Below are 19,406 nucleotides of genomic sequence, written 5' to 3'. Positions count from 1 at the left end.
TAACCAACCGGACATCATAGTGGTGGACAAACAAAGGAAGAAAGTCGTGGTGATAGACGTTGCAATACCAAGTGACGGGAACATCAAGAAGAAGGAAGACGAGAAGCTCGATAAATTCCAAGGGCTCAGAGAGGAGCTGGAAAGGATGTGGAAGATGAAGGTGACAGTGGTCCCCGTGGTAATCGGAACACTTGGGGCAGTGACCCCAAACTGGGAAAGTGGCTCCAGCAGATTCCTGGAACAACATCCGAGATCTCTGTCCAGAAGAGCGCAATACTGGGAACAGCTAAGCTAAGGGGCAAGCTGGAATTTTTTTTTTTATATATATAGCAATAAGCAGACAACCTAACAGTGTGTGCATACCCTGTAATACCCTGATCGATACCTCAATGTTAGAATAAAAAAAAGTCAAACTAAACATTTCTAAACAATAAAAACTCAATAAAATCAAACAAAGAAATCAAAACTAAAATAAGAATTACGATGATAATAAAAGCTTTAAAAACCATAAAAACAAATTAATGGGTATTTCTGTCACATGTTGCATTAATGCAGCTCATCTCTGCTGTTTGTGTATCTGCTGATGAATTGTGTATCAGGTGCTGCAGCTCTGCACACAGGAGTTTATTTTTCCATCATGAAGTGAAATTAATATATAACTGTGGGCGAGCAGCCAATCAGCTTGAGCCTGGTACTCCTGCAGTGATGACATCATCTACTTCTTCAACTCATTTTAACTTCTTTATAGTTTTTAACTGTTCCACAGAGACCAGAGAGAAATACGGTGAACTGTCCCTTTACCCCAGCCCGCTGAAGACTCATAAGGTTCTGACTTTAACTCATTTCATTAATTAATCGAACTTTTAACTAATTTAGTTAATTAATACACTGTAAAATGTTTAGTGGAATCTTATCAAATTAATTTGATTTGATTGACAGACATTCATTTTATACCAAACACATTTTCCTCAATGAACTGTTTGAATAAATGCACCAAAATGATTACTTCCTGTTTGAGGGTGAAGAATCTTTTTTATTTTAGATTGTAGGCGGAGACAAAAGTCACCTGACCGCAGTAAAAGCCCCTCAGTAGAGTTTCAGCTTCACAGGTCGTTCCCTCACCTGCTGTGGGAACGTTCAGGTTTATTTTACAGTTTCCAGAAATCATACTGAAGGCTCACACATAAACTATCTGTACACTTATTTCATATTTAAAATAATTCTGAGGGGCTGATTTGTATTTTTGGGGTTTTTGTGTGTGTGTTTAAGCAGAATGCTGATCTGAGATCAGTAAATAAAGCACATTTCCTTTAATCCACTTCTCTGCTCACTCTCAGTTTCACATGCAGTCAGTGTGCACTTCTTCTTTGCTTCACCATCAGCTGTCATGTCCTGTAACATTAACTGTATATGTGACTGTAAACAGGGACAGAGATCAGGCTCGTGCACATGCACGTGCACTCATTTTCTCAGTGAGCGTCTATGAGAGCACTCTGTGGTGCTCACAGCTCTGCAGAGGAGAACGTGAACACACAGAGGCAGAGACGTGTGCACAGTTAAACACATGAGTATGACTCAGTGAGCACGCAACAACATTATTGATACTTCAGGTACTCAGTCAGAGCAAAAAAAGAAATAAACTAAAATAAACAGTACTGCAAGAGCTAATCCTAAATATCTAATTCAAGCATAAACAATTAGTTTAAACTACACTGACTGCTGTGCAAAATTATAATCATACAAGCACAGCATATCAAAGGTATAAAAATGCAAACGTATTGGATGTGACAGCGTATAAAACCTTCTCCAAAGTCAGTGTTTTCCTCGTCACGCTGCTGCGACTGCTGTGGATACACTAAGCTACTATCCACAGAATAATTAACATGAACTTGGCTTTTCATTAATTAATTCTATGATTGAATTTTACTTACAGTCATAAAATTATGAAGAAAATCAAAAGTAAGCAAAAGAAAACTGAAAGCCAACATTCAAACCTCTAAAGGCAGTAATACCTGAATGGGTGAGTGTGTCCAACCTTTGACTGTTACTGTACATTTTGTAACAGTAGAACCTCATGAGGAATAAATGGGGAAATAAAGTGGACCTAATTTAGAGCCTTGTTGTACTCCACACGAGAGAAGATGAACAGATCAGTGATCAGGTGAGCGGGGTCATCCTGTTCCCAAACAGAGAAAGAACAATCAGTCGGTCAGAGATGACAGAGATCTGCAACTCTGAGAGGAACACCTGTGCGTGATGATGACTTACCTGTCAATGCTCCACCAGTCAGAGGAACAGATTCTTTGTCCCTGTTCCAGAGAAGACAGAGGACAGGCGGTCAGGACGAGACAAACAAATGATGGTCGACACACATCTCTGGCTCCAGTTTCACAGAGAACAAATAATGATTTGCATGATTCCACTTTGATATACAATATAAATAAAATAAACCGGATCAGTAAAGGAGACGGACTGAGAGATGAACAATGCTTTCAGTATTCTGGTGTAAGTGCAGGTTCTAGCTCTGCAACATTTTGGATTTAAACCTGCAGGATGTGTGCTGAGGTCAGAAGAGTTAGATATTCACTTCAAATGATCCTGCTGTGGTCTGAACATTTCACTGCAACTTTACAACAGATGGCAAACAAAGAGGAAGAGGACTTTACACAGAGGCTGGAGGTCCATCAGGGACAGATGTTCTCTTTTTCCTGAAGCCCTGAAATCGCTCTGTGAAGCTGGCACCATGTCGTTCTGCAGAGGAGACAAAGAAGAGTGGCTCTCTTCACACATCATGTGGCTCTTAATGCGTCTGCAAACTCAGGTGAGATTTATCGAGAATATTTGAAAAACTGGAATCAGGACTGTAACAGTTACTCTGTGAAATCATGGAAAACTACGGGAAGATCTTCTTTATTTCAAGACAGAAACACCACAAAGTTACACTGACATGGATAAACAAGGAGCAGCGTTCCTCCACTGAAGGAGCAGCAGGTGGAGGCACGTGCTGACAGTGGGACCTGCTTATTGACTCATTCAGCCAACAGTGACTGCTTCAGACTGACCTCTGTGACGCATTTACTGACCTCTGTGACGCATTTACTGACCTCTGTGATGCATTTACTGACCTCTGTGACACATTTACTGACCTCTGTGACGCATTTACTGACCTCTGTGACGCATTTACTGACCTCTGACAGTTAGTGTTACTGCTTTCTGTCTCAGAATGTCTTCACCCTTGGAGACTGTGCACATGTAGAAACCACTGTGCATTTTCAGAGGGTCTTTCAGGGTCAGACTGAGGTCTCCGGTTCTCAGTGGCTCTTCACTCATCTCAGTGCGACCTCTGTAATTCTGGCCCTGTTCTTCTAGCTGGTTTTGACCGTCCTGATACAAGTGGACTATGTCGTTGGTATCAGCACGTCTCCACTCCACTGTGACATCCGTGGGCAGGTCAGCTGTGGTTTTAAAGGGCAGCAGGACAGACCTTTTCCCCTTTGTTACTTCCACCATCTCCACCTGGTAGTCTGATAAAACACAACATGAACTGTATAGACTGAAGTGATGCATTTACTGACCTCAGATATGTTTACAGACCTGTGACACTGAGTATCACTACTTTCTGTCTTAGGATGTCTCCATCTTTGCTGCAGACGGTGCAGGTGTAGACACCATTATCTTTGACGCGAGGATAACTCAGTTTCAGACTGAGGTCTCCGGTCGTCAGCGGCTCTTCATTCATCTCAGTGCGGCCTTGATAGTCCTGGTCTTGCCTTTCAGGCTGATTTTGGCTGGTCTGATACACGTGGACCTTCATGTCTCCATGGTCAGAGCGTCTCCACTCCACTGTGACATCCTCAAGCAGGTTAGCTGTGGTTCTGAAGGGCAGCAGGACACGCTTCACCCCCCGTGTCACCTCAACTGTCTGAAACTCGTAGACTGATAAAAAGCACAACATGAGTTGTGTAGACAGGCAGAGGTTCTGTGCGGTGTTTAAGGTTCAAATCAGTTTTGTCTATATAGTGCAAACTCTCAACAAAAGTATATCAGAGTGCTGTACAACACTGATCCCATTGATCAGATCATCCCCCTGAGCAGCACTTGGCAACAGCGGGAAGGAAAAATTCTCTTAACAGGAAGAGACTTCCAACAGAACCAGGATCAGGGAGGAGCAGCCAGACACCACACACAAGTACTAGAGTCATGTTATTCACCTATTCTATATTCATTTTAGTGAACTTCAGCTGACCTAACCACAACATAACTGTGTATCAGTTGTGTTAGTATATAAGTAACTGGGTATCAGCCTCATGAATCTTCACAGCAGGGGTGCTGCTGAGTGGGGAATATCTATTTGAAATGTGACTGTGGGGTCTGGATTCAGACTGCGTCCTCACAGTCACCCTGCAGGCTTCCTGGCTGCTTCACTGAGAGGGGGCTGTTAGGGCTAAACATACAAAATGTTCCTGTGGCTTCCCGAGGCCTGGAGGACATGGGTCTTTTTCACACTGCCTCTCAGCCACCTCTAGATGGGGCATAAAATATTTTAAGATTTCTTGTTGTCCCCACAAAAGTTGCCCCCTGCTGGCCATCAGAAAGAATGCAGACACATCATATCAGAGTGTTGGCAATACGAGGTGACAACAGACCATACCACAGCCTCAATGATGTGTCTACTGACCTCTGACACTGAGCACCACCACTTTCTGCTTCAGGACTTTTCCACACTTGTGGACGGTACAGGTGTAGACACCACTGTCAGCGAGACGGGGCTGTTTCAGTTTCAGACAGAGGTCTCCAGTCCTCAGCGGCTCTTCATTCATCTCTGTGCGACCTCTGTAAACCTGGTCCTGTTCATCTAAAAGCTCTGAGCTGCTCCGAAACACATGGACTTTCATGTGTTTGGAGTCTGAGCGTCTCCACTCCACTGTCACATCCTGAGGAAGGTCAGGTTTGGTTTTAAAGGGCAGCAGGACAGACTCTTCCCATTCTGTCACCTCCACCACCTCCATCTGGCTCTCTGAAAGGAACAGAGAACAGAGAAGAACATGAGCTGCATACAAAAGTTGTTCCATCACAGTGGGGCAGCACTGTAGCCACCTGAGGTTTTCTCCAAGTCTTCAGGACCAGCATGCCGAGCTTGTGGTTTTCACTGAAGCACAGAGAGGCAGCAGGAGCCACGTCTCTGTCCTGGATTCATGGAACAAACACAAATACCTTTGTTTGGACCCTGGACTGGTTCTATGTGACGGACCCTTCATTGCTTGTTGTACTAAGAATGTGGGGTCATACATACTGTAGGCATCAATGTGAGAGTGAATGTGTTGCAGTTAGTCAGATATTTCATGATCTTGTCATATTCATGCTAAATGAATCTGACAGATTCAGATTGCCAGCTCAGTCAGTCCATTTGTGGAGGATCCAGACTGTGAACAAAGAGCTGTTACACTAACCTCTGACAGTGAGGGACACTAGTTTCTGAAGCAAGACACTTCCATCCTTGCTGCTGATGGTGCAGGTGTAGACTCCATTGTCAGTAAGGCGGGGGTCCTTCAGTTTCAGACTGAGGTCTTTGTCTCTCAGTGGCTCTTCCTTCATCTCTGTGCGGCCTTGGAAAACTTCGTCCTGTGTGTTTGAGGGTTCACTCTGATACACATGGACCATCCTGGGTTCAGGGTCGGTGAGTTTCCACTCCACTCTGCAGTCCAGAGGAAGATCTTCTGTGGTTTTAAAGGGCAGCACCACAGACTTCACCCCTTCTGTCTCCTCCACCATCAAAACCTGGCTGTCTGAGAGAAGAACAGAGCAGAAGATAAGACATGCAGACAGACACATCAAAGTTAGTGAAGCTACACGTGAGTCTACCAGGACCTCAAGGAAGGAGGTCTATGGTTATTGTTGTACTGATGCATGAGGTGGAGGACACAAAAGAAGAAGCTCTTTAGGGCCACAACCTCTAAGTGATGCCACACTGCACCAAAGCACAGACTGATGTGTAAAGTTATATCATTAATGTACTAACAGTGTACCAAGTAACCATGTTCTACACAGCCTGAACACTCCGAGGCCGGGTTTCCTATCAGTCCTTTAAGGAACAGTTCTCCAGGCTTCATGAAGCACATTCAAAGCTCTTCTTTGGATGTTTCTGCCTTTTGTTTTAGTCTGATTGTAGCCCACATACTACTGATCGGTATGAATGGGCCCTGAGTTCGTATTCAACGACATTAATTACTTAACCACTATAACATCACACACTCTACAATTGGAATTAACAATACCACACTTTAATTAGAAAACCACCAAAAACACACTTAAATCAATATTTCAGTTCTTTCAGGTCAATTAACGGTTCAAATATACATGTATCCCCACACACAACAGTCCCAAATAATGTTATTAAACAAAACAAACCCGTTGCAGGCCTGATTCGGAGCTCGGGTACGGTGAGACCAGAAACTTTGCGGTCCTTTCACTCAATTAGAGCCAAAATAAAATAATAAGCCAACAGTACCTTTTTCCAATATGGCGGTGCAAACGTTCAGTCCACGATGTCCCACACAGGCAAGAAGCACAGGGAATACCCGTCTGGTCGCCGTTTCCCGCGTAGCCAGAGGAACTCTGAACTATAGGTAGCTCAGAGCGCTATCTGGGATCCTCTTTTGTCTGTGTGCGGTTAAGAGTCAGCTGAGTCCTGTAGCGATTAGCCGGGCTAGCCAACCGCAGCGTTCCAGACGATCAGCGCGGCTAATTTCCTGCTCGATTATCCAGCGAGCAAACCACGACTTTCAAGTCCAAACACTTACAGGCGTAGGCTGCGCCAAATTAAACTGTCCTCCTTCCGTCCACCTGGCCGATGTCCGAACACGGAGTACCAGTTTAACTCGCCATAAAACTTTCACTTTTTAAGTCAAAGTCTAGCGCACCTCTCTTCTCGGGTCTCTCTTTTTCCTTCTCCCTCGTGCACACTCACACCACCTCCAATCAGCAGCCAGTACAGAAACAGGTGACTAAAATGAAACACTAGATTGGCTTTCCTTCACAACAAATGAAATAAACAAATAAAATAGAATATTTATGGCAAATTAATTATCTTAACACCTTAACATTTGAAATTTTAACATTCACATAAATGCATTTAACCACATTCAATCAACTTATTTATGTCCATTTCCTACAGGGCTACACCCTCCCCCATCAACACGTCTGATGTCCTCAGCAGACTAACACCTTAAGTAACTTAATGAACTGCATGGTAACAGGAAATGGGTAAAGTGTTTAACATTAGCTGTCTTTTTAGCCCTTTCCAATCTGTATCACAATACCTCTGTGTACAATAGTCAATGGTTGATCTCGAGATTTTCCTGGTTTATCATAGGTCAACCTTACTACTGGTTTCACTGACCTTTTGGGCCTAGTCCTCTTTGTAGGTAGTCTTGAGCCAGGGCTACTAGACTGTCTTACACCTTCATCACTGTTCGAACCATCGTCAGGCTCAGTGCTGGCTTCATGGTCAGTGTCACGGTCAGAGTCTACAGGAGAATGATCTGGTCGGTCAGAGTAGTTGTCACTCAGTGGAATGCAGTCTCCCACCTGTTCCCCTCTACTCACAGTGTCATCCCTCCTCTGAACCATTTTCTCAAAATAAGTCCTATAGGGTCTAGATGGCAAACCACCCTCAAAATCAGATGACTCACTTGAACTCACCCCTTCACTTTGTATGGAATGATGGGTGCTAACCCTCTCAGGCCGCTTCTGGCTGTCTAATCTCTTTGCTCGCTTATTGGATGCATCCTGCGAGTACTCCATCATTGGGATTCGCACTAAGTCTCCTATAGGAAGAAGATTATCCCTATGTAATGTCCTGACTCTGTCCTTGCCATTCTGGGATTTTACTTTGTAGACCGGCAAGTTTGGCATTCTGGTCACAACAACATAGGGAACGTCACACCAGCGATTCTCAAGCTTGTGTTTCCCTTTTATTCCAAGATTTCTCACCAACACTCTGTCACCTGGCTCTAGAGTCTGGGCCACAAGTCTCTTGTCATAAGTCCTCTTGTTTCTCAAGTGCGACTTGCCAGAGGCTTCTGCAGCCAGCTCATAAGCCTTCTGCAAATCCTCCTTCAGTTTGGTGACATAGGAAGAGTGCTGATGTTCTGCCCTTTCATTTAGATGTGTCCCAAAACACACATCCACTGGAAGTCTAGCTTCTCTTCCAAACATCAAGAAGTACGGCGAATATCCGGTAGCATCACATTTAGTGCTGTTATAAGCGTGCACAAGATGTGTAACATGCTGACTCCATTGCCGCTTCTTTTCCTGCTTCAGAGTCCCTAGCATTGACAACAAGGTCCTGTTAAATCGTTCGGGCTGAGGATCACCCTGAGGATGGTACGGAGTAGTCCGCGACTTCCGTATGCCAAGGATTTTCAGCATTTCCTTAATGAGTCTCGACTCAAAGTCTCGTCCCTGATCTGAATGAATCCGGGCTGGCAAACCGTAGTGCACAAAATACTTCTCCACCAAAACCTTGGCGACTGTGAGAGCCTTCTGGTTTTTGGTTGGAAATGCTTGGGCATATCTTGTGAAATGGTCTGTGATCACTAGCACATTACTTATTCCTTTGGAGTCAGGCTCCATGGACAGGAAATCAATACAGACCAACTCCATCGGCCCTGTGCTGACTATTTGGTGCAGTGGTGCCACTCTTTGGCATGGAGTTTTCCTCAAGAGGCACTCTCCACAGTTTTTTATGTAGTGTTCTGCCTCGACAGACATCTTGGGCCAGAAGAATCTGCTTCGGAGCATATCAACTGTCCTTTCCACGCCCATATGACCTAAGTCATCATGCATGGATTTCAGCACCACAGCTCTGAATTCAGCAGGTAGCACCAGTTGGTAAGTCTTTTCTCCTGCCCGACTTATACTCAGTCGGTGAAGGAGTCTGTCTTTCATAATCAACTTTCCCATTTCTCGTTTCATGGCAAGTAAGTCTGGGTTTGTCTTGATCTCATCTGGCCATCTGCCACTCTTTATGGCCTCAATGGTTGGTCTTATTACAGGATCTTGTTCCTGTGCTGCCATTAGCTCAGGCTTGGACAATTGCCTCAGATTGTTCAACTCCAAGTTTGTAGAAAAGGTGTAAGCCTCAGGCACACAATCTGGATGGGCTCCAAGCTGCTGCGCGTATCTTGGTGAGTCCTCAGGAGAATTAAGGCCACCAACTCTCTGGCAAATAGACTTAACACTCTCCTGAGAGATGTTTCGCATTTCTGTCTTCCTTTCTCCTGGCTCCATCCGGGACAACAGATCAGCATCAATGTTGTTTCTGCCAGGTCGGTAAACAATGTCAAAGTCATACACTGACAAATCTGACAACCATCTATGTCCTGTCGCATTGAGTTTTGCTGACGTAAGGACATAGGTTAGCGGGTTGTTATCAGTGTACACTGTAAAGCGGACTCCATAGAGATAATCGTGGAATTTCTCAACCACGGCCCACTTAAGAGAGAGAAATTCAAGCTGATGGATGGGATAATTCTTTTCTGATGAACTGAGTTTACGGCTGGCAAATGCAACCGGCCGAAGCCCTTCAGGATGCTCTTGATACAAGACTGCACCAAGACCTGACAGGCTAGCATCCACATGCAGCACATATGGCTTACTAGGGTCGGCAAAGGCTAGAACTGGTGCATTCGTGAGGCAGGTTTTAATAGCTTCAAATGCCTCGGGGCACACTTGATCCCATCTGTCTCCAAAGGGATCCCTCTCATCCAAATAGGCATGATTCTGCCCTGTCTTGGGTCTCCTTCCCCTCTGAGTTGGGGCGTACCCTTTAGTGAGGTCTGTCAAAGGGCGGACAATAGCTGAGTAATTGTGGATAAACCTCCGATAGTATCCACAAAACCCTAGAAATGATCGCAAGGTCTTAAGGTTGTGTGGCCTGGGCCAGTTCACGACAGCCTCCACTTTGCCGGGGTCGGCTGCGACACCTTCTGCTGACACTATGTGACCCACATACTTGACTTGCGTCTGACAGAACTGACATTTGTCAAGTGAAACCTTGAGTCCTGCCTCTTTGAGTCTGTCCAACACTTTCAGGAGTCTCTCTTCGTGCTCCTCTAGTGTTTTCCCAAACACTATTAAGTCGTCCAGGTAAACTAGTACCTGGAGCAAGTTCATGTCACCGACGACCCTCTCCATCAACCTTTGGAAGGTCGCAGGAGCTCCAGTGATGCCTTGAGGCATCCGCTCAAACTGATAGAAACCTAGCGGACATATGAAAGCGGTTTTCTCTTTGTCCTCCTCCTTCATGGCTATCTGGTAGTAGCCACTCCTTAAGTCCAGGACGGAAAACCATTTGCTTCCAGATAGACAATCCAGAACTTCATCAATCCGGGGGGTTGTGTATTGATCAGGCACAGTGCGGCTGTTGAGTGTGCGGTAATCAATGCACATTCTGACTTCTCCGTTTTTCTTTCGAACAATGACAATTGGAGAGGCATAAGGACTCCTAGACTCCTTAATTATGCCTGCTGCCAATAACCTCTGTATGTGACGACGCACATCATCAATATCAGCTGGAGCAATGCGTCTGGACCGCTCACGAAATGGTCGCGGGTCTGACAGACGAATTGTATGCTCTACATCTCTGGCTAACCCCACATCAAGTTCATGAGAAGAGAATACATCGGCCCTTTCAGACAATTTCTGACGGAGCCTGGCTTTCCACTCCTCTGGAACAGGAGATGAGCCAAAGTTGATAAGACTGATGTCAAATCCCTCAGACACCAGCTGTTGTTCTGACATGGTTGTAACAACATCAGTCGTGCACAGACAGCCTAAGGTGGTGCCAACTGGAATCTTTATGTCTTTAAGTGACTCGTTTTGCAGAAGAACTGTGAACTGGTTAGCATCCACAGCATTGCTTGGGATTGTCATGGACTGTAACAATACACCAGCGGGAAGAGGGTTGGTAGAAGAAGCTTCTACCATCAAGATCTCATGAGGCAAGGGCTGTTTTAGCTCAACTTTACAGGTTGCTTTACAGCTGCTCCCTGCAGGTAGCACAAGAGAACCAGGACCCTGCCACTTGACACACCCTACTTCATCATCATCATCTTCTTCAGGGCAAGCACTGTGCACCATCAAGGGTGAAACAGACACACCTGAGGTACCCTCACAGAGCTGGGCTAGCCTCTTGGGAAGGTTGGCACTGGCATTGGTTCCTAAAATCACTGGAGTCTGGTCAGGGCCTGGGGGGTCAGGACATATCAGTGCTAGGACTGACATAGTGGTTGGTGCTCCCACTACTTTCTTTGGAAACTCTATGTCCACCACCACATAGCCACGATATAGGTAGCTTGAATCACTCAATCCCCAAATGTTTAGCCGACTCACAGGGTGAATAGGGATATCTGATAGGTATCTCTGGTACCAAGACTCAAAGATTATGCTGACTCTTGAGCCGCTGTCTAATAATGCCTTACACAGGTGCCCATTGACTTTCAGTGGCTCTAAAGATGGTGGCCCAATCAGGCCTTCTGGAAGCCCATGGGACTCCAACACGTCCACTGCACTTTTCCTAACTGTACCAGCCACTTCTTCGGGGATGGTTTTACCTGTAGCTGGTTGGGGTTTACCCCTGGTTTTCTTGAGAACTCCAAGGAGTCTCTGAATAACCTTGCTCTGGTTCTCAGGCTTGTTACACTTTGGCGCTATGTGGCCATTTTCCCCACAGCGGTAACAAAAGCGTTCTTCTGAGTCAGGTGACTGCCTGGCTGATGGAGTCCCCACCGCCATCACAGTTGGAGAAGCTCCTGCCTGACAGGACAGCCGTGTACCTACTTTCTTTTGCAACTGCTTCACTTGTTTCTTTAGGGCAACCACTTCAGGGTCCACATTATTCTCTGAAGCTAGCTCTCTGCTATCCAACTGCTTTTCACCCTTCTCTGTTTCTGCAGGAGAATGGGTAGCAAGTGCTGCAAACATGGCTTTTACTTCTTTGAGTTCTGCTTTCAGGCTCTGTATCTCAGATTGCCTGTTGTCAGCTTGTGGCTTAACTTGAACCGAGCTCACTGAGCGGTTCAGCTTAACTCTGGAAGCTTCATATTCTTCCTCTATGCGAATTTCTCGCAGTAGTTCAAGGAAGGTTGGGGGTTTGGTCCTCCTCTCTCTAAGACGGAGGTTAATTAGCATTAAGTCAGCATCTACTGCACCTTTAAGTAGCTGCTCAACACGTGCGATGTCCATACTGTTAACTGGGATACCACCTCTTTGTACAACTTTTGTCAAAGCACGCTCTAACCTGCGGAGAAAATCAGACAACTTTTCCCCAGGTTGTTGCTGCAACAGTCTAAAGGCAAAATACAAGTCATCTCCGGACTCTGCCAGTCCAAAGGCACTCTCTAACGCCTCTAAACATCCTTCAGGGGTCACATCCGGATCAGATAAACGCACTGCTTTTATCACATCTAACGCTGGCCCCTTTAAACTCTCTATGACTCTCCTCCTTTTTTCTTTTGGAGAGCCAGGACACTCTTCGACCAGCAGGTATGCTTGCTCTAACCAGTGGTCAAATTGTTCCTCACCGGCTGGGGTGGGGATGTTACCTGAAAAAATTCTCAGGCGTCGGTGTCCTGCATTCTCTGGGGACGGTTTAACTGTTTTGTCCAGCAGGTCACCAACAGCACGCAAGATGGACTCAGTAGGAGACACTGGCTGTGATCCAGCCAATAAAGCTTGCACATCCTCGGCAGACTTTCCTTCAGCCTCCAACAGAGCTTTCAGTTTACCAGCAAAATCTTCCTCAACCCCAGGAGTTTCAGCTACTACACAAATTGGCCATGCTGTCAATCCATCGGGAGAGCGAACTTCTTTTGGGACTGCTGAGTCAGTCACTTTTTGTCGACACTCACAAAGCACTAACACTTGATTGTCTGTGTCACTTAGTTTTTTTTTTTTAGTTAGCATTCGTCCTCTGACTCTTACGCGCCCAAAACACTTGATAGTCTGTAGTGCATCTTCTATCTGCGCAATCTCTGTGTGCTCTGGAACTACAGTCAGTAAAGCATGACTTTCATCTAATGTCTCTCCCCTACACCAGTTCTTCAATCTGGTCACTAGGTTGGTATCCATGTCAAAGATCCTCTATTAACATTCCCTCATGTAATACAGTTAGAAACTCAATAAATTTTTTTTTCTTTGTTTGTTTTTATACACATCAAATATAACACAATCCCAGCGGTGCCTCCATTTATGTAGCCCACATACTACTGATCGGTATGAATGGGCCCTGAGTTCGTATTCAACGACATTAATTACTTAACCACTATAACATCACACACTCTACAATTGGAATTAACAATACCACACTTTAATTAGAAAACCACCAAAAACACACTTAAATCAATATTTCAGTTCTTTCAGGTCAATTAACGGTTCAAATATACATGTATCCCCACACACAACAGTCCCAAATAATGTTATTAAACAAAACAAACCCGTTGCAGGCCTGATTCGGAGCTCGGGTACGGTGAGACCAGAAACTTTGCGGTCCTTTCACTCAATTAGAGCCAAAATAAAATAATAAGCCAACAGTACCTTTTTCCAATATGGCGGTGCAAACGTTCAGTCCACGTTGTCCCACACAGGCAAGAAGCACAGGGAATACCCGTCTGGTCGCCGTTTCCCGCGTAGCCAGAGGAACTCTGAACTATAGGTAGCTCAGAGCGCTATCTGGGATCCTCTTTTGTCTGTGTGCGGTTAAGAGTCAGCTGAGTCCTGTAGCGATTAGCCGGGCTAGCCAACCGCAGCTTTCAGACGATCAGCGCGGCTAATTTCCGCTCGATTATCCAGCGAGCAAACCACGACTTTCAAGTCCAAACACTTACAGGCGTAGGCTGCGCCAAATTAAACTGTCCTCCTTCCGTCCACCTGGCCGATGTCCGAACACGGAGTACCAGTTTAACTCGCCATAAAACTTTCACTTTTTCAGTCAAAGTCTAGCGCACCTCTCTTCTCGGGTCTCTCTTTTTCCTTCTCCCTCGTGCACACTCACACCACCTCCAATCAGCAGCCAGTACAGAAACAGGTGACTAAAATGAAACACTAGATTGGCTTTCCTTCACAACAAATGAAATAAACAAATAAAATAGAATATTTATGGCAAATTAATTATCTTAACACCTTAACATTTGAAATTTTAACATTCACATAAATGCATTTAACCACATTCAATCAACTTATTTATGTCCATTTCCTACAGGGCTACATGATCCCACACGGCTTCAGTAATATTAAGATCCAGAGGAGGCCAGTCCATTTCACTGTGTGTTTGTATCCAGGTATAATTTTACTGCACTGGCAGCCCAAACAATGACAGAGCCTCCACTGGGCTTTACAGACAGCTGTAGCTACTGACAATGATTTGAACCAGAAACTTCAAATATAGCTTCATCATTCCATGAAACCTGCTAACCCAGCCATTGAGGGGGGCACCAGCACGTGTACTCAGGCCACTGCCAAAGCTGGATTAATGGGTATGGCTTCAGTTATCTCTATCTCGGTCATATTCAGAAGTAGGCTTGGATAGCATGGAAGGACCTAGTGTGGGCATCTTTACTGGGATTCAAAGCTCTAACTCATCGTTTCCCAAACTGTGGAGCAAGCTTCAACCTGGGAGAGAAGTCATGCTGAACAAATGTTGAACATCAGCTCAACGTCCTGACAGACTCTCACAGCAGAACAAGGAAACGTTGCAGGTAGCAAAAGTCTCCACCTTCACGTCTGCTGTGTACGTAGATCCGTTGCCCCCCCCCCCCCCCCCCCCCCCCCCCCTTCCACACACACACACACTCCAACCTCCAATCCAGCAAAGTGGGGCAAAGTGATGGGAAAAGTTTGAGAACCACTGACCTAACCTACTGTTCCAAAGACGATAGTGTTGGCACTACCACTATCCAACTGCTTTGGTGTTCAAGAAACTACCAACAGCTGCAGTAAGACCCCAGGTGGTCCAGGAGGAGGACTCCTTTTTCCCTCCTCATCATTTCTGACTGTTTTTCACTAGTTGCAACTTGAGTTGCTGCAATGAAAATCCAGCCAAATGGACAAACCTGCTGCATCATACCTGCTGGGTGTTTCATCCTTTTATATTTATAAAACATGAAGACCCCGACGCCGACAGCCAGGAGAGCCAGGGGAAGCAGGACAGCTACGAGAACGATGGGCCATCTTGGAGGAGCCTCTGTGGAGAACAGAAGCACAGAACCTGAACATCACCAAAACAACACGTTCACTTCTCTCAGCTCTGCACTCTGAGCTCATCTGCAGAATAAAACAGATCATGATCATTTTTATTTAATGTGATGGATCACCATCGGCTCGCGGACCATCTAAAATAAATACATGTTAGACACTTCATGTTTTTTTATTGGAAAAAAATTCATATTCTGGAATATTTATGATTAGCAGAAAACATTTATATTTAATATAAGAGAGACAGAGACTTCTGAGATGTGCTGTTCATGCTGTACTAACATGATATCATCAAGTTATTACTGAAAAGAAGATGAATTTTTTGTACAACCTCAGACAGACTGTGTGATACTCGAACCAACAACCATCCCATGTTGTTCTGCCCATTATGCTCAGTTTGAACTTCAGCAGGTCATGTTGGTCATGTCTGGATGCTTAAATGCAGAGCAGCAGAGAACTTAGTACCTAATGAAATGGCCTATGAGTGTATTTCATGACCATTCCACTGACCGGTCAGCAGCAGGGTTCATGCAGCTGTGTTAATGTGTTTTAGGATGGTTGTAATGTGTGAGGTCATCAAGTAACTGCTGCATTGTGCAGCCGGAGGAGTTACCGGGAAAGCTGCAGCATTTCTCATCATGCAGCCAGACAGCAGTGCAGTGTGTGATTTCAGACACTTACAGACTTACGAACAGCACTGACCTTTGACCTTCAGTTCTACAGTGATACGGGTTTGATCTTGTCCAAACATGCGGGGGATGCAGGTGTAGGTTCCACTGTCAGAGACTGCAGGGTTCCTCAGAGTGAGGCTGAGCTCTCCAGTCTGCAGAGCGTCAGCTCTCATTGATGTTCGATCTTTGTAACGCTCGTTTTGGTCATTGAGATCATCTCCGCTCTGCAGACGCATGTGGACTGTTGGGATCTTGAACTCATCACGGTCCCAGACCACTGCTGTGGCACTACTGGAAACATTAACTGCTACCTTACAGGGCAGCAGGGCAAACTCCTCCCCCTCATACACCTCCACCCCTGAGGCATGCTGGGAAACTGAGGAGAGGAACATGACAGAGAAGAGAGCTGTGAGTCAGTCTTGCTGTCCTCAGTGTGAGTCACTGTAGGGATGATTTTAAATTTATACCATCAATTACTAAAGTGGTCAGTATGTAATTCTTTGATACTAACAAATTTTGTAATATATTCTGCAAACATACGCAACATTTTCTCTTCACAGTATGAATATTTTATCAACACAACACAAAGCTCGAGCCCATCTTGGATGCTTCAGTAAATCCAAAAACAGTGCTGTATACAGAGAGCACAGCAGGCCCAGCTTCCAACAGACCCTCATCATCGTCACACTGATGATGATGTGGCTGATTTGGCTTCATCAGCTGTAGGACTCGGCTGTCCAAACAGAAATCATAACTGCACTGGTTCTTATGTAGTGCTTTTCTACTCTATGATGAGCACTCAAAGTGCTTATACAGCACGTCTCATTCACACTCATTCATTCAAGCACTTCTTTCTAAGCTTTGGAGCTTTCTATCTCACATTCACACACATTCGTACTCCGACAGCTGCATCAGGGAACAACTCTGGCTTCAGTTTCTTGCCCAAGGGTACTTTGGCATGCAGACTGGACCAGCCAGGAATCAAACCACCCAACCTGCCAAGTAGCAGGTGGCCTCCTCTGCTTCCTGAGCTACAGCCAGACAGGAAGAGGGAAGATTAGCTTCTGGTCCTCCGTGGTTGGAGCAGTCGGTATTTGGATCTTCTTTTTAGTGCTCAGAATAACCTGAGCAGACTCTGAGCAGCTGCTGCAAACTGGCATTGAAAGGAAACAGGGCTGATTCTGCATTCAGCAGCTGATTACTCAGTAATCCAGTATCCCACCGTAGTACTGACAAGTTACACATCTACTCCTCTGACTTTCAATAATCAGTAAGGAAAGTCAGACATAATGGCACCAAATTACCAATATTGATTAAGCTCTTATCAGTCATTGAATCCATAGATCATGGTCTGTACGTTTTGACCAATTTAATTTACAGCTCAGGTGCATATTTATAACTCTTAGATTTTCCTCAGTCCTGGTTCCAGCTGTACTGATTCCCTTTATCCCTCTGAAGAAAATGTTGGGGATTATTTTTTACTCAGTGAATAAAGGACAAATGTTTAAAGGTAAACTCCAGTAAATGAATTAATAAACAGTGGATCAACCAAATAATAAACAATTAAATAATACATTAGACAGAGAGCAACAGATCAGAAAGTAGTAGACTAACTTCTCTGTCTCAGTGCATCTTATCTTGAAGACCGGCCACAAGGACGCATAATTAAAGCATCAGGAGAGGAGACGTACAGGAATCTGAGACATGAAAACCAGCTTGAACAAGACTGAGTGACGAAGGTCAACTCGGAGCACCCAGAGATTGTTTATGTATAGATAAAAATCTGTCAGTATAAAAATGTTGTGGTTAGACAGGAACACGGGCTCAGAGAGAGAGCACACTCTTACTCTGAGTCCCTGCATATGCATGTGTGATTTTTCTGATTCTTTAATACATTAAATGCCTTACTTTTTAATTAAAGTGTTTCAGGTGTCTTCCTTCATAAACAACCTGTTTACCTGTCAAAAACCTGACACGGTTTATGATGATTCATATTTCCACTAACGCCCTTCAGTCTGCAAACCACAGTCACACACTCTACACATCACTCTATCTACTCTTGAAGAATATTTGTGTTGCTTTACATGGTTCAATGTGGATCTTATTAAGAAATTCATGGCACACCCCGTAAACTCAGTGCTCTGTACTTAAAAGCCTGTGAGGTTAACATCAACATATCTGTCATCATATTCTTGTTCCTTTCATGCAGTCACAGTGATACACAACATATGCATCGCTTTGTGAACATATCGATGGATTTCTCAAAAAAGTCAGTTCTTACCAGCATATTCCACCGTACGCTTGTTCCTAATATCTGTGAAAAAGATAAACTACTTTGACCTGGTTAATGATAATGTGTGGTTATTAGATGAGTCAGACCCATTATGATCCCTACATACAATCAAGAAGTAGGTATATGTTAGAACTGCATTCAAAAAGCCACTCAAGCTCTCATCAGTAAATGCCACCATCTTCTTGTTTAAGAGTACGATGCTGCAGGGGCTTCAGGGGCAGTCCCTGTGAGGTAAGGGTGGGGGGACCACCCTCTCTCTGAGAGCCAGCAGTCTCTTTTCTGAAAGACAGTTTATTTAAAAATTTGGGTCTCTGTGTTTAAGTGAATGCACTGCTCCTTCTTTCTTCGTCTGTAGACGCTGTGGTGCAGGGTGCACAGGGTGCAGAGTACAGGGTGCGGTCAGAGGGTGCTCATAAAGACTTTGGCTCAAAGTTCTTACCGTGTGCGAGCAGCAGGAAGGGCAGCCAGCTCTTCATCCTCCTCTGAGAGAAACTAGAACCAGCACCGAGTCCCAATAAAAATACTGCACACCGAAACTGCCCGGAGCTCATTTACACACACACACACACACACACACACACGCGCACACACACACACGCACACACACACACGCACACACACACACGGCTGTTAACATTCCAGCTGTGGACGAGAAACAGGAATGTTTCACTTTTGATTTCAAGTGTTTGATCTGAACCTTCAGAATAAAAGCTCACAGGTATGAGTGAGGATATATTCAGAGACTCAAAATTATCCATTAAAGTGAAAGTCCTGCAGTGACAGTAAAAGCTTCCTGTTGTGTTACGCTTGTGCTTGTTTGTGTGCCAGCTGCATACACTCAACCTAAAGCCTGATTTATGATACTGCTCTGTGTGCATTTGCTTATGTATTTGCCTATGGAGAGCTCATTGAGGCGAGTGCTTAGACACCACTAATGTGCTCCAGTGCATTTATACAAAACCACAACTGCACATGCTCGACGTGGATGCACGCCGGTCCGTGCTGATTGGTTGACAGGTGTGCCAGAGCAGAGCTCATTAAAGAGCACAAACAGCATGGAAAGCACTGTCTGAGGCTGCAGTGGACACTTGTGTCAACGCTGAGTTTCACTTCAGCTCTGTTTGTGTTTTAACGTCCTCCTGTGCAACTGACAGACCAACAACAGCACCAAAGCACTGGCTCACAGACCG

The 19,406-nt window shown here is 44.9% G+C and overlaps 1 protein-coding gene across 1 annotated transcript; it reads right to left on the bottom strand.

The window, feature by feature from the left end:
* Positions 1–1,106: 1,106 nt before the first annotated feature.
* LOC115775663 (uncharacterized) lies at positions 1,107–18,692 on the bottom strand. The gene is made up of 10 exons (XM_030723135.1): positions 18,656–18,692; positions 15,955–16,299; positions 15,125–15,241; positions 5,451–5,786; positions 4,679–5,017; positions 3,595–3,936; positions 3,189–3,524; positions 2,667–2,751; positions 2,269–2,309; positions 1,107–2,176 (listed from the first exon to the last, which is right to left on the bottom strand). The coding sequence occupies exons 1-10, from the start codon at positions 18,690–18,692 to the stop codon at positions 2,172–2,174; spliced, it is 1,983 nt and encodes a 660-aa protein (XP_030578995.1). The 3' UTR covers positions 1,107–2,171.
* Positions 18,693–19,406: the final 714 nt, after the last annotated feature.

This window comes from Archocentrus centrarchus, unplaced genomic scaffold, assembly GCF_007364275.1.
Source record: "Archocentrus centrarchus isolate MPI-CPG fArcCen1 unplaced genomic scaffold, fArcCen1 scaffold_24_ctg1, whole genome shotgun sequence".
In the NCBI taxonomy this organism is placed as follows: domain Eukaryota; kingdom Metazoa; phylum Chordata; class Actinopteri; order Cichliformes; family Cichlidae; genus Archocentrus; species Archocentrus centrarchus.
The sequence above is the reverse complement of the archived record's forward strand: the minus strand, read 5'-3'. Positions and strand labels throughout refer to the sequence as shown.